The 27,500-nt window shown below is 38.3% G+C and overlaps 2 protein-coding genes across 5 annotated transcripts in view; one reads left to right on the top strand and one right to left on the bottom strand.

Moving 5' to 3' along the window:
- The window catches only part of dbndd1 (dysbindin domain containing 1), a 15,022-nt gene extending 8,447 nt beyond the window's left edge, over positions 1-6,575 (bottom strand). For all 4 annotated transcript variants that reach the window (XR_012400558.1, XR_012400559.1, XM_073943446.1 and 1 more), the window contains exons 1-3: positions 5,133-6,575; positions 1,379-1,525; positions 600-737 (exon numbers count right to left, since the gene is read on the bottom strand). Coding sequence is in view for 2 of the 4 variants with exons in the window: in XM_073943446.1 (XP_073799547.1) it covers positions 600-737; positions 1,379-1,525; positions 5,133-5,163 (316 nt within the window). In the remaining 2 variants the exon portion in view is untranslated. The remainder of the gene's footprint in view (positions 1-599; positions 738-1,378; positions 1,526-5,132) is intronic.
- A 5,585-nt stretch (positions 6,576-12,160) lies between these two features.
- Positions 12,161-27,500, top strand: part of nfat5a (nuclear factor of activated T cells 5a) — a 27,413-nt gene continuing 12,073 nt past the window's right edge. Inside the window, 2 exon segments of the mRNA NM_199895.1 lie at positions 12,161-12,420; positions 21,604-21,741. Coding sequence (NP_956189.1) covers positions 12,348-12,420; positions 21,604-21,741 — 211 coding nt within the window. The 5' untranslated portion in view covers positions 12,161-12,347.

Below are 27,500 nucleotides of genomic sequence, written 5' to 3'. Positions count from 1 at the left end.
ATTTATAACCACTTAAAAAGATAGTTTATCCAAATAAACAATTCGGTCATCATTCACTTGCACTTGTTTTAAACCTTCATGTGTTCTGTTAAACACAAAAGAAGATATTTTGAAGAATGCAGGAAACCTGTAACCATTGACTTCTATAGTATTTGTTTTACCTACTATAAAAGTCAATGGTTTTCAGCATTCTTTGAAATATCTTCTTTTGTGTTCAACAGAAGAAAGAAACTCATAAAGGTTTATAACGCTACACTCATTGTATTTACTAAATGTTTAAGGTGAAAACAATTCCCATTGGCTGAATTTAAGCAATTTAAAACAAATTAGGTTGGAACATTATTTCATTTCATTTGTTTGTTTAATTTCAGCACATATAAATTGATGTAATATGTAGCAAATCCAATGAATATTTGGAATATTGAATTTTTTTCACTGTAGAGGGAGAGTAAATAGTGAGTGAATAATTTTTGTGTGAACAGACCCTTTAACGCTGTTGTGTTGATCCCTGCAGCTCTTGACTTCTCCAACTTTAATATTTTTGAGGACTGTAATGATTTATGAATGAAATGTGGTTTATTTTTGTAAATCAGACTCACTTGCAGGGGAATATGTGTGGTTTTCATCATCTGAGTCGGCGAACACTTCTCCCAGCTCCTGGTCCGACATGTCTGTGAGCTCCGTCAGGTCCAGCAGATCAAAGTGAACCTCCAGAGAGGACACACTGCTGAGTGGCTCTGAGACACACACACACACACACACACACACACACACACTAGTCAACATACACCCAGAGTGATGACCTGAACGCAGATTTTTCATGCTTCACTGATATATTGGGCACCAGTACACTGAATTTTTAAAAAATTAACAGTTTCCAGTGGCACGGTGGCTCAGTGGTTAGCTCTGTGGCCACAAAGCAAGAAGGTCATTGGTTTGAGTCCCAGCTGGGTCAGTTGGTGTTTCTGTGTGGAGTTTGCTTGTTCTCCCCATGTTAGCTTGGGTTTCTTCTGGTTGCCCCAGTTTCTACTGGCCGTAGTGTATGAGTGTGAGTGTGAATGAGTGTGTATAGGTGTTTCCCAGTGATGGGTTGCAGCTTGAAGAGAACATATGCTGGAATAGTTGGCGGTTCATTCCGCTGTGGCGAGCCCTAATAAATAAAGAGACTAAGCCAACAGAGAATGAATGAATGCACATATTGTGTGTTTTGGGTTTATTTGCGGTGGTGAATTGCATTATGGGATGTTGACCTCTGCTGTGTCCACTTCTGATGTTGAAAATTCATTATAATACACAGCCGTGCATTAAACAGATGTAATGTCTATTTCGGGTGAATTATGAGCCAGGTGTGATCTTGTCAGGTCAGCGTTTGACTCACGTCGTTTCTCTGTGATCAGCACCTGGCTGCCATGATGTGCCGGAGTACCGACATGCTCTCCTGAGGCATTATGGGATGCCTCGCTGGTGAGACTGGCAGAGCTGGAGGACTTCAGAAGCTTCTGGAACTCTCTGTCTCTAAGAGGCTCTGCAAAGAAACATAAAACAGTGCAAACAGTGCAAACAGGGTAGTTCTTTACTGCAGACGGCGCTCTAGGCTAGTGTTTAACAGCAGATGGTGCTCTTGGCTAACAGCAGATGGCGCTCTAGGCTAACAGTAGATGGCGCCCTAGGCTAGTGTTTAACAACAGATGGCGCTCTAAGCTAACAGCAGATGGCACTCTAGGCTAGTGTTTAACAGCAGATAGCGCTCTAGGCTAACAGTAGGTGGTGCTCTAGGCTAGTGTTTAACAGCAGATAGCGCTCTAGGCTAACAGCAGATGGCACTAAGCTAACAGCATATGGCGCTCTAGGCTAGTGTTTAAACAGCAGATGGCGCTCTAGGCTAGTGTTTAACAGTAAATGGCGCTCTAGGCTAGTGTTTAACAGCAGATGGTGCTCTAGGCAAGTGTTTAACAGCAAATGTTGCTCTAGGCCAGTTTTTACCAGCAGATGGCGCTCTAGGCTAGTGTTTAACAGCAGATGGTGCTCAAGGCTAATGTTTAAACAGCAGACGGCGCTCTAGGCAAGTGTTTAACAGCAAATGTTGCTCTAGGCCAGTTTTTACCAGCAGATGGCGCTCTAGGCTAGTGTTTAACAGCAGATGGTGCTCAAGGCTAATGTTTAAACAGCAGACGGCGCTCTAGGCAAGTGTTTAACAGCAAATGTTGCTCTAGGCTAATTTTTACCAGCAGATGGCGCTCTAGGCTAACAGCAGATGGCGCTCTAGGCTGTTTTTACAATAGTTATCACTCTAGGTTAGTGTTTAACAGCAGACAGCGTCCTAAGGCTAGTTTTTAAAAGCAGATGGAGCGCTAGGCTAGATTTTAAACAACAGATGCCATTCTAGGCTAGTGTTTAACAACACACTGCTCTAGGTTAATGTTTAAACGGCAGACATCGCTCTAGGCTAGTGTTTAACAACACACTGCTCTAGGTTAATGTTTAAACAGCAGACATCGCTCTAGGCTAGTTTTTTGACAGTAGATGGCGCTCTAGGCTAGTGTTTAACAACAGATGTTGCTCTAGGGTAGTGTTTACCAACACACTGCTCTAGGTTAATGTTTAAACAGCAGACATCGCTCTAGGCTAGTGTTTTAACAGCAGTTGTCACTCTAGGCTAGTGTTTAACAACACACACTACTCTAGGATAGTTTTTTAACAGTAGAGACGGCGCTATAGGCTATTGTTTAAACAGCAGACATCGCTCTAGGCTAGTGTTTAAACAGCAGACATCGCTTTAGGCAAGTGTTTACACAGCAGACATTGCTCTAGACTGGTGTTTAACAACAGATGTTGCTCTAGGCTTGTGTTTTAACAGCAGTCGTCGCTCTAGGCTAGTGTTTAAAAGCAGACGTCACTCTAGGGTAGTGTTTAACAGCAGACGTCGCTCTAGGCTAGTGTTTAAAAGCAGACGTCGCTCGAGGGTAGTGTTTAACAGCAGACGTCGCTCTAGGCTAGTGTTTAACAACAGACGTCGCTCTAAGCTAGTGTTTATCAACAGATGTTGCTCTAGGCTAGTGTTTAAGCAGCAGTCATCGCTCTAGGCTAGTGTTTTAACAGTAGATGGCGCTCTAGGATAGGGTTTAAACAGCAGACAACGCTCTAAGGCTAGTTTTTGACAGCAGATGGCACTCTAGGCTAGATTTCAAACACGCCATTCTAGGCTAATGTTTAACAACAGACAGCGCTCTAGGCTAGTTTTAAACAGCAGATGTCGCTCTATGGCTAGCTTTTTAACAGCATTTTGGGCTAGTTTTTAAAAACAGAGGGTCCTTTAGGCTAGTTTTAGTTTCTAGTTAGCTGTAAATACATGCCCTCTAGTAGCAAAACAGCATACTGTGCCTTTAAGATGCATTGTCAATATGGGCCCTAATAATTGTTAGTGCACCTCTGCAGTGTGCTGTTACTAGGGTGATGTGGTCAGCTGTTAGTGCACTACGATGCAGTTTCTACACTGTTCTGAGTGTTTGTTTTGGCTATGGAGCTGCTGGAATCCTCTGGTCAGTTTAGCTGCTAGTAAACAGGTTCTGCTTTGTGGGGTTTCTGGGGTTTTCTCAGTCACAGTTCAGCTCTCCATCTCTCATGTGTGCTTCTCTAATGGGTTTGTCAGCGGTTGAAACAGAAGATGCTTGTGTTTAAAGAGCTTCCAGACATCTATTGATTTCTTGCGGCAGTAGTCAAAGCAGACCAACGCTTTCTATCGTCGAGGGCAGTTCAATTACACACAAGGGACATGGAAACAAGTGCACGACTGGATCTGCGGGATCGGGAAACATTTCCCTGCGTGTGAGAAAGTCTGCAGTGGTACTCCTCATTATTTTAATAACAACACTGCATTTATTTTTTTTTTTTAGCTCCAAAACTAATTAAATTTTTTTTCCTCTTCAAAATTTTCCAAAAATGCACATAATGTAGACAAAATATTTGGTCACGCTTTATTTTAATGTACAATTCACACTATTACTGGAACAGTACTGTCTCAATGTGATCTTCTGGCTAAATAAAGGAAATCATAAATAGTAATAAATTAACAAACCATATAACTTTTAGCTCAATAAACTTCTAATTTGCTGTTTAGTGTTAGTTAAAAAGGTAATAGTTGGGTTTAGATATTGATTAGGGATGTAGAATAAGATCATAACTACTAATAAACTGTTGATATATTAATGATAGCCAGGTAATAAATAATGAGAATTGTTACTTAAATTAAAGTATTTAACATGCATGAAAAGAGAATGAGGCCATTATCCTCTGGTACCAGCAGGGGCTGTGCTGACTCTTAATTAATTACTATGAATTAATAGTTTGATCCCCATATCTGTCCCAGTATTGACATTTTCCAGTACACTTTTTGTCTGAACCTGAACTTATCTACACAAACTATGAATAACATCCATGTATCCCCTATAATATGATGTACATTTGACTATTTAATGCGTAAAATAATAATAATAACTACATTGAATTAACATTTAACTGACAGGCTCGCATTTTTGGAGGTAGATTGAACCAAATTCCGTATATCAGTAACTTTATTAACTATATTAACTATATTAATGTTCAGTCGCACATTTGGTGATGTGATGATCCAGAGTTTTCCCGTTCTCCGCAGTCTGCGGGTCATCCCTCCCTCATTAGCCCACACACAGCAGATTCCTCAGCCTGCTGCTCTTTCTGTGCGTGCCGCTCATGCAAATATTGCTGCGTGCATTGCAATGCATTTGCTTATGCCAAAAGGATACAACCTATACACGCTAAGATGCACTATATTTTTAGCATCCCTCAGTGGTACCCAACTCCCATTGTCCCAAAGCAGCCGCCGCAAAAGATGCAACCCAATGTCAAACCTGGAAAAAGGGTCACATCCAAAACCTTCCAGCTAAATTAATGCACAATAATGCATGCAAGTTTCCCCATGTGCATCAATGCAAGCTGATCACCGCCAAGCACTACCGGCTTCCTCTGACTGCCTGCTTTGTCTGTCCGTCCAAGAAAAAAAAAGGGCACGGTGGCAGCGCTACAACAACAGGCTATTGAATGCACGCGTTTAAATGCATGGCAGCGTGTCCGGCTGAAGAAGTGTTCGCTCTTACCTGCAGCACTGGAGTCTGCCTGAGCCTCCATTAAGGCCGTACTCACACTAGGTACAGTTGCCTCGAACCGGGCCAAAGCACACTTGTCCCCCCTCCCGTCTCCCCCGACGGCCCGCGCTCACACCATATCGGGCCTCGGCACGCTTACGTCATCGCTGCTGCGCTGTTCAGAAGCGCTCTCTATGGCAAGCCTTTTTAGCATTTAAATCTTTGTTCTGACTCCATAAATATATTTAGAGATATCTCTAATTATATATTGACTAGTCATAATTATAATTCGACTAGTCAGAATAACAATTAGAGATATCTGCAACTGTACTAGTACGAAATCAGATTGGAGATATCTGCAAATATATTATGACTAGTCATATTCCTCCATTGACTTCCATTGAAAAATATTTGCAGATATCTCTAAATGAGTTTTGACTCGTCACAATTGTAATTAGAGATATATCTAACTGAGTTTTTACTAGTCATACATTTGGAGATGTCTTTAATTCGTAATATTTAGAGATATTTACAAATATATTTGAAGATATATCTAATTAATTTACTAATAGTCGAATTACAGTTGTAGATATCTTGAATTGGATTTTTGACGAGTCAAAACTCAGTTAGAGATATCTGCAAATATTTTTCAATGGAAGTCAATGGAGGAATATGACTAGTCATAATATATTTGCAGATATCTCCAATCTGATTTCGTACTAGTACAATTGTAATTGCAGATATCTCTAATAGTCATTCTGACAAGTCGAATTATAATAATGACTTGTCAAAATATATAATTATATCTCTAAATATATTTATGGATATTCAGAACAAGGTTTAAATGTTAAAACGGCTTGCCATACGCTCTCACTCAGTAGCGCAGTGGAGATTTCTCTAGTTATATCCTTTCAGTCGTTTGTTATGCAGTGACATGCAGTCAAATATTTCGCCAAACAGTCCTTAGGGATGCGGTGACACGCAGTCAGATATTTCACTGAACAGATCCGCCACTTTTGGCGCTCATAAACAATCATAAAGCTCTCGTGCTGCAGGAATGAGGAGGTCTGCTGAAGGCGCGCAGCTGTCGTGCAGTGAGAGGTTTGCGTCTTTAATAAACTACGGCAGTTTGCGATCACTGAACAGTAAGAATGATTAATAAATCCATATCAAACAGTCCCTTAAAAGTCACGTCTCGCTTTCGGTTTCGGGCTTTGGCACGTTTCGCGCTCACACACAAGCGTACCGCGCCAAAGCCCAAGTGTACCGCGCTCAGGCACACCTCTTCCAACCGGGCCAGGGCCGGCCAAGTGAACCGTGCTTGAGCCCGATTCAGCGTACTCACACTTCTCAAACGATCCGGGAAACGGGCCTGGGCACGGTACGGATGGCATAGTGTGAGTAGGCCCTAAGTCTATCGCAGTGCTGGTTGGCGTCGCAGCCGGGATTAGAGGGAGCGCCTCCTGCCTCGTGCACGCTCTCTATCTCTCTCTCTCTCTTTTCCCCACCCCTACATGCACAGTCACACATCCACTGCCATTGTCACTGCAGCACACACACACACACACACACAACAGAGGCACATAAAGAGTCCCACTAGAGAGAACTCACACACACTGCATGACACACCAAAACAGCGGACGAGGGAGGGAGAGAGAGAGAGGGTGGTGCCCCTAGGCAATAAAGAGGATTTATATACAGGAGGCGGAGGGCTATTCATCTATCAGAAGCATTTTGGCAATAAGAAGTGTATGGGGAACAAAGATGCGCATTTGAGTTTAAATTAGAAATATTATATGAATCATATAATAAATAATTAAATATAATTATAATAAATAATAAATAATTAAATATAAATAAATATAATATAAATAAATATAATAAATAATAAATAATTATTTATATTAAATAATTAAAAAATAATTATTTATATTAAATTATTTATATAATAAATAATTTAATATATAATTAAATTTCAGTATGTTGAAGTACTTAAAGGACACCCTGGAGAACTTTTTTTTATATTAACAGATTTGTGTGTGTTGTTTATGTGAGCATCAGTTAAGGCAATGTTAGCACCTGTCAGCTTTAATTGTGGGGAAAACTGGATAATTTTGAGCTTTTGTCAGCTCATTTCAGCTTCCGGGTTTAAAATGATTTTTGGGGCGGGATCAAAATCGGTGACGTAGCGCAGTACTGCAAGTGCAATGATGACGCGTCGGTTTCTCATTATTATTCATAGCGGAGTTTTCTTATCCTATGAGAAGAGCCGGCTGCTTAATTATTCATGAGACCTGCCAGAGTCAAGCCGGAGCTGAGAGACACGGACCCACGGCACACAGTATTTAGCCGTTCATGGAGGCTCATATGTGCTTTTGTTTCCATGATCCACGGGGTTTGTTGCATGTTTTTTTCCCCGCGATCCTGTCAGGGCCGATCATACAGCAAAGCTGTGTGTGTGCTGCAAGCATTTTTGTCGGGAGAGCAGTGCGAGAATTGGAGAATGGCGGACGCTGTCTTTTATCAGGAGTTCGTTCACATTCAGACACATCGCCGTGCTGCTGTGTTCGCCTAAATCCTCCAGATTAGCAGCAGGGCTAATGGTTAAAATAGACAGGTCAGGAGACCTGCTGCACTGAGTCTGCTGGATACGGGGATTGAGGGACACTTATCTTTATAATGATATAAATTGTGGTTGTCTGTATATGAAATTACGGATAACAAATGTAGCAGGGCATTAAATCACTGTTCGTTTCTTTGCATTTTAACTTTGTAAAATATAAACTCATGCGTCTCCTCACGGTTTGTCTCATTTTGTGAGCTAACTGACAACAACAATTGTTCGCTCACGTTCTCCCCTGCTGGCCACGCCCACTCCTGCCCGATGCTCGCGGAGCTCCGCCCATTAATCATGCATCTTTTGAAAAAATCCTGAAGTAGACTTTAACCGAAAGTGCAGGGTGTCATGGCCCTTTAAAACTAAATATTGATTAGGGGCATGGCTTTTGGGTGCGCCCGAATCCGCATACTTCCATATCATATAGTACGCTATAATCTGTATGCGAGCAGAGTAGTATGTCTGAATTCATAGAATTGGAAAATACAACCCTGGCACATTCTGAAAACGTAGACCCACGGACGTTTCTGGAAACAGCGAATTCGTAGCCGGAGGTACATAAGGCTGCTTTTCATTTCTTTAAGCGAACGCTATGGGGCAGTATGACGCCGTTCCTTTTGGCGCTCACTGGCTGATTGCTTACCTCCATGTGGAGGGCTTTCCCACTGCAACCAGTTTGTCCGGTTAGCTCGTCGTGTACGTTGGCGGACTTGAGACGCAGAGAGGAGTTGACCACATGGACGACGACTGGGTTAAAATTCGGGGAAGAACGGTTCTAGAAATCAGGTAAGACAAAAATCTGAGTCCGAAAAATAAAATAAACAAGTGAATAACAGGGTGAGAATGTGGTAAAATCCGAAAACGTGGTAAAAATCAGATGAGGGCGTTTCTTTTTTCTGGACGGCTTTTGTAAAACGTTGGTTGAGTTAAGGGGAAGTGAACAGGTGGGCGGGTCAATCGGTAAAATTGGGTGGGTTCAGGGAAGGAGGAGGGTGGGTCCGTTGATTGGCCGGTCGCCCAGTCAATCATTCAGTCGGTTGGTCGACAGCGGCCTCTGGTGGGTTTACACCAGAACAGCATGGGTGCGAACGGCCCTTGTGAAAGACATTTGAGATGCGAAAAAGCGCACACAGCAGCCTCTCGCGGATTCACGAAAACAAAAACTGCAAAAATACAGATCTCCCGGTATTTTGCGGTCTCCAGAAACGTCCACGGGACTACGTTTTCAGAATTAGCCTGGGTTTGGAAAATCAGTATGCGAGAAGTACCCAGATGACTTACTACTTCCGGCGAGATTCTAAAATGCTCATCTGATATAACAGCAGTTTCTGAAATACTCAGAGCAGCCCGTCTGGCAGCAACAACCATGCCACATTCAAAGTCTCTTAAATCCCCTTTCTTCCCCATTCTGATGCTCAGTTTGACCTGCAGCAGATCCTCCTGACCATGTCTACATGCTGAAATGCAGTGAGCTGCTGCCATGTGATTGGCTGATTACACATTTGCATTAACGAGCAGATGAACAGGTGTACCTAATAAAGTGGCCAGTGAGTGTGTATTTTTAGGTGTATTAACCTGCATGGTGTAAACTCTTTCTCATATTTCTGGCCTTTGCTGTTGAAAATGACACATTTATTTCCCCCACAGCAGCTTGTCATTTTTCTGCTTTTAAGCTTTCTGAAAGACCTTCCCATGATTTATTCTCAAACTGTGGGCGAGATTTAGTTTCTCATTGTGGGAGTTTTTCTGAGGAATTCAAAAGAGTCTTTTAGCGTTTGATCTTCTGTTTTGGCACTCGATTACAGCGGCGGCCAGGAATGACAGAAGATATGAAGCTTCATTTCTGCGTCACACTGAGAGACAGAAAGAGCAGGAGAACAGCTGAAAACCCCATTCGTCTCTTCAGCTCCGTCTCATTTATACAAGATAAACTTACCGTAAAAAACATCTGTAAATTCACCGCGTCCATACAAGCATTTCTGTTTATTTGCCTTGGTGAATGCTCAGGTTCTGCTCTGCTCACTTCTGATGTGGAAAATTCAACTGTACAGATTAACAAAGTGACTTTTAGTGACATTTTAGTAGTTTGAGGTAATATAACGCAGAATAAATAATTAAGAAATGTTTAAATTAACAGAAATGTTCTGGCATTATAAGGTTTTTGTAGCGTAATATACAACACCACCCCAGACAAGTATATAGCACTTTTAAACTATTAAAAATGTCCATAAAAGTCACTTTTCACGGTTAAAAGTTGTTGGAAGAAAGATCAACATCCCATAATGCAATTCAAAAGCAGGATAATAAAAGGGGATGAATAAAACATGAATCACTTTAAAAAACTCCTTATTTACATATATATTGTTTAACAGTGTAGTGTTGTCATGATACTGGACTTTCTAACTTTGATATGATATCTTGAAAAATATTGATATTCAATATCATTTTCGATTCCATGGGGAACAAATTTTGCAACACTGACCCTCCTGTTACTCCAAAATCTGCTAACAGTTTTTCCCAAATGGGGTCAATTTGACCCCAGCATCTTAAAACCTCCAGAATCTGATTTATTTATTTTTTTTGGCGAAAGGTTAGTGTCAGGTAATGGATGTCTTCTTTGTCACGCTCTCATCTGCCTTGCCTTGTTTCTTTGTCATCAAAGCATATGATACGGGAGAAAACAGAGAGACATGATGACTCAAAATATTGACCCTCCAGTTGCTGGTGGTTGAGAGACAACAAGAGGGTCAACACTAGAAGTCTCATTGTCATCTGAGGAGGATGCCTCATAATAAGGGTCCTCCTCAAGATTATCCTGTCTCAGACACTTTCTCCTCTATTTCACTTTCACCGACAGAAAACCTTTGCTTATTTTCAGTTGAGAGAGCATAAAGAGAGAGCCCACAGAGCACAATGGGAAAGAGTTTAGAAAGCGTTTGTAGCTTTGCACCTGCCCTGTAAACCATGTGAATTGTTTTCCCCTCCCACTAGAAAAAATTGTTTTAGCATTGAATGACCCCATTTGCATTGATCAAATTGAACATAAAGATAATAGACGGGTTAGAAGCATACAAATTAAGTAAAAAAGCTACTTTTTTTTTTTTTTTTACAAAATTACCAAAAAAATAAATAAATTAATTAATTAATGCAATTTCATCTTATTTTCTAAATAAAACAAAAGTGTTAAAATCTTAATATTATTATTAATTATTATTTCTCTGCAGGTGAGAGGAGAAAGCAAAGCCGGTACTAACCAAAAACAAGACTGCATCATTTAAAATACTTCAGTATCAATGTTTATCAATATATTAATATTTTAGACAACACTAATAGGAGGCATCCAGAAAACAAAAAATGTGCATTTGGTTATTTTGGGGACCAATCTTGAAACATTATAAAAAACATACTGAGAATATACTTGAAAAGATATTTGGAATTCAACCAATTATTTAATTCAACAAGATCTAAAAATTGGCTATCTGGTACACTCAAACATTTATTCACACTAATAAAGTGCATTTATTGTAACATTAAAGCATGAAAGAAACACTGCACTTTTAATGCACTTAAAATAGGCTCATTTTATATAGGTAAACAGTTGAGTTTGACCATTTTTTGAATCCATTCAGCTGAATTTGCTTTTAGCTTAGCTTAGCATAAATCATTGAATCGGATTAGACCATTAGCATTTCACTCCAAAAATAAATTAAAATGAAGAGTTTGATATTTTTCCTATTTAAAGCCGAACTCTTCTGTAGTTACATTTGTTTACTAAGAACTACAGAAATGAAAAGCTGCTATTTCCAGGATGATATGGCTAGAAATATATTATCATTCTGGCTTAATAATCAAGTAACTGCTGTCAAACCACAGCTGCAGCAGCGCAATGATATAAAACACCAATGTTACTACAGAAGAGGTAAGCTTTAAATAGAAAATGATCATAACTATTTTTTTTGCAGTTGTTTTGAATGAGATGCTAATGGTCTAATCCGATTCAATCAACTATGCTAAGCTAAGCTAAACCTGAAGATTGGCTAAATAGATTACAAACTGATCAACTATTAAATTATAGTTGACTTGAAAAATGAACATATTTCCAAAAAAGTGTAGTGTTGCTTAAATATATGTTAAAATCGTATCGTTTTTTTAATAATACAATTAAACCAAGTAAAAAATGTAAGTAAAATATAAAAAATGTGTCAGGAACTTTTATTAGTTATAATTTATGTTAATTATAGAAGAAAAACAAGCACTATTAGAGCTAATCATAATCATATGATCAAGTCTATCGCTAATAATCACTCAGGCCTGCGTACAGTCGAACAATAATAATCTGTCAGATCCAGGGTAGCGGTCGTGCGCATGCGCAGGAAGGGGGAGGAGTCGCTGGAAAAAAGGTGAATGGCTGTTGTGGCTGCTAAGCTGATCAGATGGAGAAAAAGCACACGAAAAGCCTCCCGAGTGTGAAGCTGACCACACTACACGTGCTGTAAAGCCTCCATGAGGATTTTATGACAGAGTTCATCTCTCTTTCTGTGCGCCCTGCTCTTCAAGCCGAGGGTGAGAGAGTCGCTTCCTCTGAGCTCATGAGGCTTTAGCATGCTAGCATGCCCTCTGATTTTATATCTCTCCTGAGCGCCGATATCGACCCCAGTTCTCCCAAATCTCTCTATTCCAAAGGTAAGAGCTCCTCGTTGTTCTAAAGCCTTCTGGTTTTATTCATTCACACTCGCGCGAGTGTGTGTGGAGGTGTTTAGTGTTGCCTGAGTGTGAATAATCGCTAACGTCACTTAGCGCGAGAAGAGAAGAGCACGCGCTGCCGCTCTGTGTGTGCGTGCGTGTATATGCGTGAGTGTATTTATAAACCTGTGTGTGTGTGAGTCGATGTGTGTGAGTGAGCACGACTTTATATCTATACATGTGTGTGAATGTGTGCGTGTGTATGAGCGAGAGAGAGAGAGTGGGTGTGTGTTTGTTTACATTTACACACAATGTAAGAGACTCGTGGCTCCGAGACAACCTCCCTCTCTCTCTCTCTCTCTCTCTCTCTCTCTCTCAATATTAAAATAAAAGAAATGTCCTATCAAGTTAAACTTAAATAAGCAATGTAACAAATAAAAATATTTCAAATCACAGTGTTTAACATATAAGCACACACAGAGACTGCTGTGGTAGACAGTAGGGAAACATACAGTAATACACACTCATTACCCACACACACACATAATGTTCATGAGCTGATCTACTTCTCTCTACTTCTCTCTTTATTTGACTGTATTGCCACATCATTTCACCTGTATGAAATATGGAATGTACTTATACCAGCAAATTAATAAAATGTGTATTAAAAAGATGTAAATGAATGAAAAAGGGAACAAAACAAGACAATACTGTATCATAATCACAACTATAATCAGTGTACATTTATTTAAATAAGGATAATTAATTTAACGGATTAATAATTTCTTCTGGTGTGGATTGTGTATGCATATTTTGCAGCTACTTTAGCTTCCAAGCTATCCTCTCCATGTATATAGTGAAGTTTCTCTCTCTCTCACACATGCACACAGACAGTGCTCAGCATAATTAAGTACAGCCCATGTTGAAAATAAATATTGTCCTCCATTTTTCAGTCAATATAGGCGATGTATTTTGGTGCATTTAAACAAAACAGATTTAATAAACAGATATATATTAATTAGTCACCAGACATATTCAAAAATTATAAGATAATACAATTAAATTCAAGCTATATGTTCCAAAAATAAACTACAACCTGCAAAATTTCAAATAAATTGTAATTTTTTTTTGCTTCTCTTGATTTTTCCTCTTTGTTAAATCTGTATTTAATCATTTTCTCTAACATATAAATTAGGCTGTATTAGTTTTTAGAGCGAAGTAAGTTATTTTTGTTAGATTATTTCCTGAATTGGCTTCAGCGCTGACTAATCTAATGTATATGCACACAACTATATTTTGTAGACCTTCCTATTTAAAATGAATTTTAAAGAGAGATTCGAGAGAGGTGTACGCATATAAAGTTGAAGTCAGAATTATTCACCCCCCTGTTTCTAAACAGCTTAAAGTGACAGTTAATGGCTTAACTTGGTTAATTAGGGTAACTTGGCAGGTTAGGGTAATTAGGCAAGTTATTGTATAACGATGGTTTGTTCTGGAGACTATCGAAAATAAATATAGCTTAAAGGGGCGAATAATTTTGACCTTAAAATGGTGTTTAAAATATTAGAAACTGCTTTTATTCTAGCCGAAATAAAACAAATCAGACTTTCTCCAGAAGAACAAATATGATCAGACACACTGTGAAAATTTTCTGAATCTGTTCAACATCATTTGGGAAATATTTAAAGAAGAAAAAAAATCAAAGAGGGGCTAATAATTCTGACTTCAACTGTATATTTTTAGTACTTTACATGCACACTTTCTCTCTCTCACACACACACACACACACACACACGCACACACACTCTCCTGCTGTTTTAGTGAATGCCATATGCAGAAGGTGATCCTCACCTATCATAATTAATATTTCTTCTGCAGCATGTAATGTAGCTGCCAGTGTTGGCCTGGTGTGTTCAAAGCTAAGCAGCTCAGATCTGTCTCGTGTCTGATATTCATATTCTGATCATGTGTGAGTCTCTGACAGCGAGTGTGTACAGTGATGCAGATGACAGATACAGTTGTGGTCGGTCACTGGGAAGTTGATACCATCTCTGTTTACATGCAGATTAATGCTGCAGAGTTGACTGGTTTTAATGAAGAACTGTCAGATTCATTTGTAGAGCTCGCTTTTATGCAATCGTCACCTTTATTGCTTGCACTGAGGGCATGAATGACATAAATCCTTGCACTTGTACAGAAGAGCTGCAATTCTTTTCTTGCGTCTTTAAACAATAATTATGCTCAAATTAGAGCTGACATCTGCAATAATGATATTTCTATTAGCATGTATGATTATGCACAATAGCATGGTGTATTATAAAGGATGGCGTATACTCTGGGGTTATTAGATAAATTAGTATAGTAAAATTGTGGTTGAAGTATAGATATGGCATCCTGTGTATCTATACAGTATTGGCAATAAAAGTAATGTGAGACTGTGCTGTATTGATTTATAGTAGTCGTACAGTGCATATGATGCAAATTTCATTATCAGAACAGTGTGTGTATTCTGTATACACACCATTAACACACGTATTCAATGTTCATCTTAGTGCCACTTATCATACAAAATAGAAGCTTGCATTTACATAATTTGTGTGTGTTGTGTATATTTATTATGTATATAATAATACACACATCAATGTTAAATTATATACAGGTTTAGATTTAATTAAAACATAATGTGTGTGTGTGTATGTGTGTGTATATATATATATATATATATATATATATATATATATATATATATATATATATATATATATATATATATATATATATRTGTGTGTGTGTGTRTATATATATATATATATATATATATATATATATATATATATATATATATATATATATATATATATATATATATATTAGTGATGAGAAAAAATTAAGTATGGTTGTGGAAAAAGTTTGTTTATGGTCAACGTCAGATTTATTGTCAATTCAACAACATGTACAGGACATAGAAAGAATCGAAATTGCGTTATTCTGAGACCCTATAGGAGCATATACATATAATATTAATACAAAAAGTAGAATTTAAAAAGAAATTACAATAGAATTACACGTATAATATTACTAGTAAAGGGCTAAGGGCGCATGGCAAAGAGTGCAAACCAGAGTTGTGCAGATGCAAAACGGTATATAGTGCAAAAAGCTTTTAAATATGATAAAGTGACAGTGTCTTAATAATATACAGAGGTAATATTCAAAATATATCATACAAATTACAGATATATTTAGATATCTGATACCAAAATATTTTGTATTTTGTTACTATATGTGTCGCATATACATATAAAAATAAATATATAAATATATACACACACACATACATACACACACAGTTGAAGTCAGAATTATTAGCCCCCCTTTGAATTTGTTTTCTTTTTAAAATATTTTTAATATTTTAAAGATGTTTACTACTAGAGCAAGGAAATTTTCACAGTATGTCTGATAATATTTTTTCTTCTGGAGAAAGTCTTATTTGTCTTATTTCAGCTAGAATAAAAGCAGTTATTAATATTTTAAACACCATTTTAAGGTAAAAATTATTAGCCCCTTTAAACTATTTTTTTTTCCACTTGACAGTTTTTTTTCCAAAGTCTGCAAACTTAATAAATTAATTAGCCTATAGGGAAGCCTTTAAATGTCACTTTAAGCTGTATAGAAGTGTCTTGAAGAATATCTAGTCTAATATTATTTACTGTCATCATGACAAAGAGAAAATAAATCAGTTATTAGAGATGAGTTATTAAAACTATTATAATTAGAAATGTGTTGGAGAAATCTGAAATAAAAGCTGAATATGATGAAAAAATAAACTGGGGACCAAATAATTATGACTTCAACTGTGTATATTTATATGTGTTTATGAATGAAGACTTCTGACGCAAAAATTCAGTTCAGAAGTGCCGTCTGAAATTTACATAGGAATTTACATTATTTTTAGTCTCCTTAGTTTACGGTATTTCACTTTGAAGACCATAAAAAACTTTTTTGCCATGGAAAAAGTCTTTGCCATGGAAGTGAAATTATTGAACCTACACAGGAGCCTAATAAAAAAGATAATTTTTTGAAGAATATTTGAGATGGCATGTAGGTTTTTGCATCTGAATTCTTCATAATACACACATACTTTGTCAAAACTAACGTCATCTTTGCACAGCACTAATTGTAAAGTATACATGCATATCTGTGCATTTAGACATTATAAATTTACACAACAGTTAAAATGTGTTTGTTTGTTGTGCAAATATATTTTGCAGATTTTTTTTGAACTAGTGTCATTTGTCAAGATGAAATAAAAGTTTCATTTATTAACATTTATTAACAGAGTTAAAACACTATAAAAAACTCCCTGTTTACTCTCCCTCAAGTGCTTCCAAACCTTTATAAGTATCATTCCTCTGTAAAACACACAAGATATTTTTTATAGAATGCTGTAAACCGGTAACCATTGACATCCATAGTAAGAATAACAAATACTGTGGAAGTCAATGGTTACAGGTTTTCAACATTCTTCAAAGTCTCTTCTTTTGGGTTTAACAGCAAAACAAAACTTAAACAGGTTACAATGATGACAGAACCTTCATGTTTGAGTGAACCGTCCCTTTAAATCATGCCATGAATGGAGTAGCAGAGTCCTGAACACAACCCACAACACATTAGCATCATGTTGGCCAGCTTTGTATCAGCACACTTTCTGTCTGAACATGGCATATTTATAGTTCACAAACTCTTTGACCTGAGTCATGAGGTCATGCTTTTGTGTTTCGATCACTTCAGACAACTTTGTAGTGCAGACGTGTTTAATAGTTCCTCCTAGGAAGTGCTCTGCTGGTAATTGTCTCCATTATTGGGTGCCTCCTGCGTTTCACAAAGCCCGTGATCGCAGACATGAAGCGTGTAATTATTGTGACACTTTAGCCTCATTTTCAGCTTCAGGGGCAGTTTTTCTGTCCTTTCAGATTCTTTTGCGCAGCTTTAATCCAAGGTTTTTGTAGTTTTTATTTCAGTATTGTTTTTTTGAACTTGCTGTAAAGTTTATTAATTGTTTTGTTTTTGTTTCGTGAACATTGCTGTTTATGTTTTATACAGTGTTCTGCATAAATGAGTTTATCGCCTTTTGAAAATGAATATTTTTAATTATTTCTTGCATAGCCACTCATTTTTCATGCACATAAAAATTGATAAAACTTTGTAATATGATAATTTTAATACAATATATTTTTTAAGAGAGCATTTTTATTCAGGTAATATTTTAAGGCAAATGTTTAAAATGGTATTTTCCCTGAAAAATGGTAGGTTCACTGAAAACTGAAGGTTCTGTCATCATTGTAACCTGTTTGAGTTTTGTTTTGCTGTTAAACACAAAAGAAGAGACTTTGAAGAATGTTGAAAACCTGTAACCATTGACTTCCTCAGTATTTGTTATGCTTACTATGGATGTCAATGGTTACCGGTTTACAACATTCTATAATATCTTGTGTGTTTTACAGAGGAATGACACTTATAAAGGTTTGGAAGCACTTGAGGGAGAGTAAACAGGGAGTTTTCTTTTGTATAATGGTAAAGATTTGTTGTTAATTAAACTAAAATAATGCATATGACTCTTTTCAGTGTTGTTATTGGTATGTTTTTTTGTTGAAGGAATATTCATTAAAAAAACTGATATGGCTGCATGTTATATATTGTATATTAAGTGTAGAATTTGCCATGAATATAGCCAATGCGGCTGATATGGCATTAAAACATTAATTAGTCGAGGCGGAGGAGAACCGCACCGTCCCATTATCTGTCTGTTGTCCAGGGATGTTGGTGTTAAAATAGCAGGAATGCCGAACATGTGGAATGCAGAGCTGCTGACCGCGGCTTGGGTTTCACTACAGCCTTTTATTTACAAAGCATTTCTGAAGCCTGTGTTGATTCAGAGTCTCGTTCCTCTCTCTGGGCTCCAACGCTTTGGTTTCTGCCATTGTAAGCTGGCACCTTTTATCAGTGAGGTAAAATAAAGTGTGCTTGACACTACGGCTGCACAAAATAAGGTTTCAGCATCGATGAAAATGTTCAAACTATTGCTTTTAATTATTTTCATCGTCCGTGCATGAAAAATGCAAATGCTTGGCATATATAATTAATTTAATTTACCACGCCTCTCAATGGGAAGGTTATTGCATATACTGTTGTTGAAGGTTATTTTTTTCACTGAACAAAGACTAAAACTATTGGTCAATAACCATTTTTGTTAGCTGAAATAAAATATTCATAACAAACTTAATTAAACTAATAGTCACTGAAAATAAAATAATAATTCACAATAATAAAATAATGACTGAAATAACATAATCTGCAAAAACATGAATCTTCATTCAGGATTAATAAACACTCCTGTGTTGTAAAATCTGACCTGTGGATGTTTACAGAAATGCCAGTATCGGAATGTGCGCATCTGCAATAGTCGCATCACAAAGATATGCAATGTCCAGTCTGAATTATTGCTGACCAGGAGTTACAGAATTGTATTTAATCACTTGAATTCATATGGAATTTATATGATTTATGCAAAAAAATCTTAATTAGAATTTTTGACTTGTTTTTAGCCCAAATATCTACATTTCAAAGCGAAAATAAGATTTCCTTAAAACAAACAAAAAAGCTCTTATTTTTCACTTATTCACTTTTACTCTTATTCAGGGTTTCTGCAGGGTCCTAAAATGTCTTAAATCTCAAAATCCAAATTTTAGGTCTTAAAAAGTCTTAAATTTACTGAAATATTGTGTTGTTAGTCCTAAATCTTTTTTTTTAATAGGTCTTAATTTTCCTTTGTTCATGTATTGCTACCAAATCTGGGCAAAACCCATACAATCATCAACAATTATCTCAATAAAACTTTATACTTTGTATTTTAAAAGGTCATTTTTACCTCTGTTTATCATAATGGTTTAATTATTTTCCTTACAGGAACATTTGTTTATTAGTTCTCCATGTATTTACTGCTGGACACTGACCTGGACAGATTGTTGTGTGTAGATTTAGTTTATTATAGTTTTTAAAACATTTGTTCATTTTTTCAAAATTATTTTTAAAAAAAATTTATGCTGGGAAAATGTGTATATGGATACAAGTAGAGCTTGCTTGTTTTTACACAATATTAAAAATATTTAGCTAAGAAATAATCGAAAATATTTATATTTTTTGTTATTATTGTATTATTAAACGTATATACAAAATTATATATATATATATATATATATATATATATATATATATATATATATATATATATATATATATATATATATATATATATTTTATTTATTTATTTATTTTTTATTTATAAAAATCTATAATAAAAATTCTGACTGCCAAATAAAAATATTTTTCATCTGGGCCATTTGAACAATTTCTTATCCTTTAGCCCTTTATGGGTCTAAAATTTCATTCATAATGGCATTAAAAATGTCTTAAAGTCTTAAATTTTACTCTGTGAAATCTGCACAGAAACCCTGTTATATTTCACGACGTTGCAACTAAGTAATATTGTTACTTTGTTTAAAAATATTTGGACTAGAAACAAGACAAAGTAAGAATTTGCGTTTTGATTATTCAATTTCTGTACCCGAATACTGTTAGACTCCTCAGAAAAAGAGTCAAGAGAGATATTCAAACCAGCTTCTGAAACTATTGCAGAAAAATAAAATATCACAATATCAGATCTTTCCAATATCATGTAGCCTGTAGATGCACTTTTGCAGAAAAAAACACAACAGTCAAGCGCAGGATTGTGTATAAAAACATCTTAAACATTCACTCATTCATTTTCCTTCAGCTTAGTCCCTTTATTCATCAGGTCACCACAGCAGAATGAACCACCAACTATTCCAGCATATGATTTACACAGCGGATGCCCTTTCAACTGCAACCCAGTACTGGGAAACACCCTTTCACACTTATTCACACACACACACTCGTACATTAAGGCCAGTTTAGTTTATTAATTCCCCTATAGTGCATGTGTTTGGACTGTGGGGGAAACCGGAGCACCCGGAGGAAACCCACGCCAACACAGGGAGAACAGGCAAACTCCACACAGAAACACCAACTGACTCAGTCGGAACTCAAACCAGCGACCTTCTTACTGTGAGGCCACAGTGCTAACCACTGAGCCACCGTGCCGCCCATCCTAAAACATCTTATAGTTTTGTCTCTATTGGAGTTTATTTACAGTAATGTTCTTTCTCTGTATAAACTACTACACATGTGAATTGTGCGTGTGTGTGTGTGTGTGTGTGTGTGTGTGTGTGTGTTAAATACTGTAATCTCTGACTGTTAAGTATTGTTCTGTTTGTTATTATGGGAAGTGTGTGTGTGTGTGTGTGTGTGTGTGTGTGTGTGTGTGTGTGTGTGTGTGTGTGGTGTTTGCTGTGGTTTACTGGTATCGTGAGAGAAGCTGTCATGGTAATATCTGTTCAGCAGCACAGATGCATCATGGGACACCATAAACACCTCGTCTGCTTATTAAATATCTGCTGCTGCTGGTGATAGCGGATAGGTCCAATATGTTGTTTGTAAATGTGTGTGACGTCAGTTTTGAGCTGCTTTATGCATTTTTTTAATGCAATAATACAAAATACACATTAAAATAGGTGAGTGGAAGCATGGCTGTTTTTTTTTTTGTTGCTTTGTGATCAATAAGAGAAAGAAACCCAAACAGGGTTGGAACAAGTGCAGGATGAGGAAATCTTAGGGTGAACTGTGCCTTTAATACAGATGTGAACGGTTTGAGCTGCTCCACCTTCAGTGCTGAAACACATTAGATTGTTTTCACTCGTGTGGTCGAAAGAGCAGCTGCTCTCCAATACTGACCAAACATGTGATCTGTGTTGTGAGAAGAACAATCCGGAGGAGATACTCCGACTGCTCTGTGCTCCAGCAAAACACACTGATATGATGGGAGTCATTGCTGCCTTCAACATTCCTCTCCTTGTGCTTTAACTAGCATTGAATGCTGACGTAACGACGTTAATCCAACTGTGTGCTCCAATATGTACAACAGGAACGTTCATAAGCAGCTCATGTGAACACCTTCATCATGTTATTGTCTTATTGAGATGAAGGTAAATCGTTAGATTGCTTAACGTAGTCAGTGTTGTGTGTGTGTGTGTGTGTTGTGTGTTTCAGAGTCTGTGTATGACCTGCTGCCTGCAGAGCTGCAGCTGCCGTCGCTCGTCCAGCAGGAAAACTCCAGCATGAGCCAGAAGAGCGGTGGAGAAGCCGGACCTCCTCCTGCTGCTGCTGCTGCTGCTGCACTGCCCACAGGTACAGTGGTGTGTGTGTGTGTGTGTGTGTGAGTTTGTGTGAGTGTGTGTCTGTGTCCGCGTCTGCTGCTGAACTGGCCACAGGTACCAGCTTTACTGTGTGTGTCAGCATCTGCTTTTGCACACGTGGGTACATCTGTGTCTGCGCGTTTGTGCGCGCGCGCGCGCGCGTGTGTGTGTGTGTGTGTGTGTGTGTGTGTGTGTGTGTGTGTGTATGTCTTTCTTTTTGGGGGTCTATATTTGTGTGTGTGTATATGCATCTGTCTGAGTGTGTGTGTGTGTGTGTGTGTGTGTGTGTGTGTGTGTGTGTGTGTGTGTGTGTATATATATGTCTTTTTGTTTGGGGGGGTCTATATTTGTGTGTGTGTGTGTGTGTGTGTGTGTGTGTGTGTGTGTGTGTGTGTGTGTGTGTGTGTGTGTGTGTGTGTGTATGTATATGCATCTGTCTGAGTGTGTATATTTGTTTGTCTGTTTGTGTGTGTGTGTGTGTGTGTGTGTGTGTGTGATGTAACTTCCTGTGAAGCTCATTCATGTCTTTTATTGCTCTTTTCTTTTTGTCGCTCTGCTCTTTTCCTTTTATCTTTACAGTTGAAGGCAGAACGATTCGCCCTCCTGCCAAATTAACCAATAATATATTAATAATTAATATATATTAATATTTCCCTAATGAGGTTTAACAGAGCAGTGATATTTTTCTCAGTACTGTCTAATGATGTTTTCTTCTGAAGAAAGTCTGATTTTTTTTTTTTAGTTTGGCTGGAATTAATGGAGTTTAATAAATGTTAAATATATTTTAAGCTCGATATCATTACCAGCCATAAGAAATTATTATTCTTTCAATTGTTTGCAGAACAAAAACACTTCAACTTCATGTTGTTCAATAACCTGCCTATTTAGCATAACTTGCCTGGTTATTTAATTTACCTAGTTAAGCTTTAAAATGTCACTTCAATCTAAATACTAACGTCTCGTATAAAAACCTTGTAAAATAAACTACCTGAGGAAAGTCTTGTGGTGGATCTCAGTTATAAGAGCAGCAGATAATATCTTGACTTCCAGTTGATCATGTATAAAAGTGTCAGAAGGTGGATTTTTCCCATTAATCATCTGCTGATCTGCATCCCAATCATCACCAATACTGCAGAAGACCTACTGGAACCAGCATGGACCAATATTCACACAGAAATCAGTCAAGTTTGGTGAAGGAGAAATCATAGTTTAGGGTGACTTTTAGTATGGGGGTGTGCGAGAGATCTGCAGAGTGGATGATCAACATCAACAGTCTGAGGTATCAAGACATCTGTGCTGCCCATTACATTACAAACCACAGGAGAGGGACAATTCTCCAGCAGGACAGCGCTCCTGCTCATACTTCAGCCTCCACATCAAGGCTCCTGAAAGCAAAGAAGGTGCTCCAGGATTGGCCAGCCCAGTCACCAGACATGAACATTATTGAGCCATGATCATATTTTATTGTACTCAAATAAGTATCATCTTTGCCTTTCATAGAAGACACTTCTGACCCCAAATGAGCAACTAGAAGTCCAAATATTATTTGCTGTTTCTAAAACTTGGATAGCTAACAAGACTTCTGTCAGGATGTGTATTATGTGCTGTCATCATGACAAAGATTAAATAAAAATGAATTTTAAAATTTAAATATTTTTAAAAGAATTAAAATTTCACAGGAGGGCGAATCATTTTCCCTTCAGCTCGTTCGTTCATATTTTCCCTCTATGTTTATGGTTTGTTTTGAGCGCTGTGCTTTCTAGTGCTGCTGATTGTGCTTCCTGTTTCACATTGTCCCGCTTTATTCGCTGTTGAAGACCATCTACATGCTCTGACCTTTCTATTTTGACATTTATTAATCTTCGGCTGTTTACGTCATCATGGTCAGCTCAACCAGAGATCCTCAGCTCAAATGTAGCACTTTGATCATATTTTTGTCTGACAAACGTACAGAAATGTTTAAATATTTGTACAGAATGGATGTATAATGTTTATGAATGGATCACTGAGTCACTGGCTAAGTGATTTGTTTAAAGACGGATTCATTTAGGAAGTAAGCAGCATCATTGATAGTAAGATCATACTGCATAATACATGGCAAATTTGTAACTATATCAAAATTGGTTGATTTCTGTAGATTGGTTGATGCATCAGTGTGTAAATAATTCAGTTAAATATCAACCAATGAATCAATTCCTGTCTTATGTTTATTAAATATTTTGTTATTATAAAATGCATCACAACAAAGCCGCAAAAATAGTTCATAATGCCATTTTTTTTACATCAGGAAATATTCATTCATTCATTCAGTCATTTTCTTTTCAGCTTAGACCCTTTATTAATCAGGGTACATCACAGCGGAACGAACCGCCAACTATTTCAGCATATGATGTACTCTTTCAACTGCAACCTATCACTAGGCAACGCTCTCATTCACACACATACACTACAGACAACTTAGCTTACCTAATAGCTCATGTCTTTGGACTGGATGCACCCAGAGGAAACCCATGCGAACACGGGGAGAACATGCAAACTCCACACAGAAATGCCAACTGACCCAGCTGAGGCTCAAACCAGTGTCCGTCTTGCTGTGAGGCGACAGCACTACCCACTGCGCCACCGTGCCACCCACATCAGAAATATATATAGTAATAAAATATTCCACATAAACAACATCCCATTAACTACTTAATTAATTTAAGCATGTTTAAAATATATTGCTTAATTTTTAAATAACTTTAATTTGAACAATTTTGCTTTAATCGTAGTAAAGTTGTTTTAAATATATTGCTTAGGCCTAATTAGGCTGTAGCCAGGATAAAACTACACAACGTCCTGTTTAAACAGGAAGTTGAGGGATCATTTAAGTCAGGGTTGTCCGAAGTCGGTCCTGGAGGGCCGGTGTCCTGCTGACTTTAGCTCCAACTTGCTTCAACACACCTGCCTGGAAGTTTCTAGTATTCCTAGCTAGATTACCTTGTTCAGGTGTGTTTGATTAGGGTTGGAGCTAAACTCTCCTGGACACCGGCTCTCCAGGACCGAGTGTGGACATGTCTGATTTAAGCGAAGCAGCACAGAAAAATATCAATGTTTTTGCAGCAGTAAATCAAGCACCAAACTAGGAAAACATAACTAAATAAATAAATAAAACAGTAATTAATTAAAAAAAACGCTCTCTTTATGGATATGGTGATGTTTGCTCAAATTATTCTGACCGGTTATTATTCTTTTTTTGCTGATGTCTACATGGGATGACCAGCGCTTCTTGTTTATTGGCTGTCATTTGTGGTTTTTATTTCAGGGAGTTCCCTCTGAATCAGGGAGCGTCTGCATATAAAATGGTCTGCAGTTCTCTGCTTCGTAGGTCAGAAGCTTGTTTATTCTGTCTCCATGGCTACGCTCAGTCCCAACCAGATCCTCTGATTGGCATGCATTAGTCCAAACCTGTGTTTATTGTGTCTATGAGAGGCTGATTGAATTGGCTGACCAATCAGATTGCTCGATTGGCATGCATTAAATTGACCAATAGAGTTAAAGCGATCAGCACTGGGCTACGCAGGAGTCATAGCTGATGTTCTGTGTAGCCCTAACGCATGCACTGCATTTTATGATCGCTTTTGGGCCATTGTTGAGATTATTTATTAGATTTAATCTGTATATAGTTATTCGCCCTCCTGTGAAATCTTTTAAAGTGATGTTTAATAGTGCAATGAAATTAAAAGTCTTATTTGTTTTTGGCTGGCTGGAATAGAGACAGTTTTTAATTGTTTAAAAACAATTGTAATGTTAATATTACCAGCCTTCTTAATCACTGCTGTCCTGTAACTTGCCCAATTAACTTCGTTACCTTGTTGAGCCTTTAAATTACACTTTAAGCTGAATACTTGTGTAATGAAGGCCAGTTAGCGAAGTGCTGTGCAGGTAAACCTCACTCCTCTGGCCACTAAAGATGCTCTAGCAACAGACGCTATGAGACGCATGGTCTCTGGGCTCCTTGTTAGAGCAACCAACTCCCATACAAAGAATGGCCGGTTCAATCAAAGTGACCGGGTTGGGTGCAGTAGGAACAGTGGGTTACACGTGGGGGCTCGTCCGGGATGGGAGTGAGGCTTAGGGAGGGTGAATGTAACGAAGGCCACCTAGCGAAGTGCTGTGCAGGTAAACCTCATTCCTCTGACCTCAAAAGGGTGCACTAGTGACAGACTCTAGAGGCCATGATTTTCAGCCGTCTTGTTATAGCAACCGACTCCCATACCAAGAATTGCCGGTGTGGGGCTTGTCTGGGATAAGCGTGAGGTTTAGGGGGCGAGTATAACGGAGGCTACCTAGCGAAGTGCAATGCAGGTAAACTTCACTTCTCTAATCACTAAAGGTGCTCTAGCGACAGACACTAGAGGCCATGGTTTTTAGCTTTCTTGTTAGAGCAACTGACTCCAATACAAAGAATTGCAGGTGTGGGGGTTCCTCCAGGATGGGAGTGACCTCACTCCTCTGACCACTAAAGATGCTCTAGCGACAAACGCTAGAAACCATGGTCTTTAGTCTCCTTGTTAGAGCAACTGACTCTCATACTAAGAATCTCTAGTTCAATCCCAGCTCAGACCGGGTTGGGTGCAGTAGGACAGGTGGGTTACACATGGGGGCTCGTCCGGGATGGGAGTAAGGTTTAGGGGGGTAAATGTAACGAAGGCCACCTAGCAAAGTGCAATGCAGGTAAACTTCACTTCTCTAATTACTAAAGGCTCTCTAGTGACAGACGCTAGGGGCCATGGTTTTTAGCTTTCTTGTTAGAGCAACTGACTCCAATACAAAGAATCACAGGTGTGGGGGCTCTTCCGAGATGGGAGTGAGGTTTAGGCGGGTGAATGTAATGAAGGCCAGCTAGTGAAGTGCTGTGCAGGTAAACCTCACTCCTCTGGCCATTAAAGATGCTCTTGCGACAGACACTAGAGGCCATGGTCTTTAGCTTCCTTGTTAGAGCAACCGACTCCTATACTAAGAATCTCTAGTTCAATCCCAGCTGAGACCGGGTTGGCTGCAGTAGGACAGGTGGGTTACATGTGGGGGCTCGTCCGGGATTGGAGTAAGGTTTCAGGGGGTAAATGTAACGAAGGCCACCTAGCAAAGTGCAATGCAGGTAAACTTCACTTCTCTGAATGCTAAAGGCACTCTAGTGACAGACGCTAGGGGCCATGGTTTTTAGCTTCTTTGTTAGAGCAACCGACCTCCCATATAAAGAATCGCCCATTCAATCCAAGCTGAGACTGGGTTGGGTGCAGTAAGACAGGTGGGTTACACATAGTGGGTTGTCCGAGATGGGAGTGAGGCTTAGGGGGGGTGAATGTAACGAAGGCCAGCTAGCGAAGTGCTGTGCAGGTAAACCTCACTACTCTGACCTCAATAGGGTGCTCTAGCTACAGACACTAGAGGCCATGGTCTTTAGTCTCCTTGGTATAGCAACTTACTCCCATATAAAGAATTGCCGGTTCAATCCCAGCCCAGACCGGGTTGGGTGCAGTAGGACCAGTGGGTTAATTTCCTTTATTTATCCAGGAGATCACATTGAGACCGTACTGTCTCTTCTTCCAGTGAGACCTGGTCTCACACGTGGGGGCTCGTCCGGGAATGGAGTGAGGTTTAGGAGGGTGAGTGTAACAGAAGCCAGCTAGCGAAGTGCTATGCAGGTAAACCTCAGGTCAGTTTCGAAGAGTTAGAGAACATTATTTTTGTGCTATTTTGAAACTTAGG

The sequence above is a fragment of the Danio rerio genome, chromosome 25, assembly GCF_049306965.1.
Source record: "Danio rerio strain Tuebingen ecotype United States chromosome 25, GRCz12tu, whole genome shotgun sequence".
Classification (NCBI taxonomy): domain Eukaryota; kingdom Metazoa; phylum Chordata; class Actinopteri; order Cypriniformes; family Danionidae; genus Danio; species Danio rerio.
Note: the sequence above shows the minus strand (reverse complement) of the source record. Positions and strands in the feature narration are given on the sequence as shown.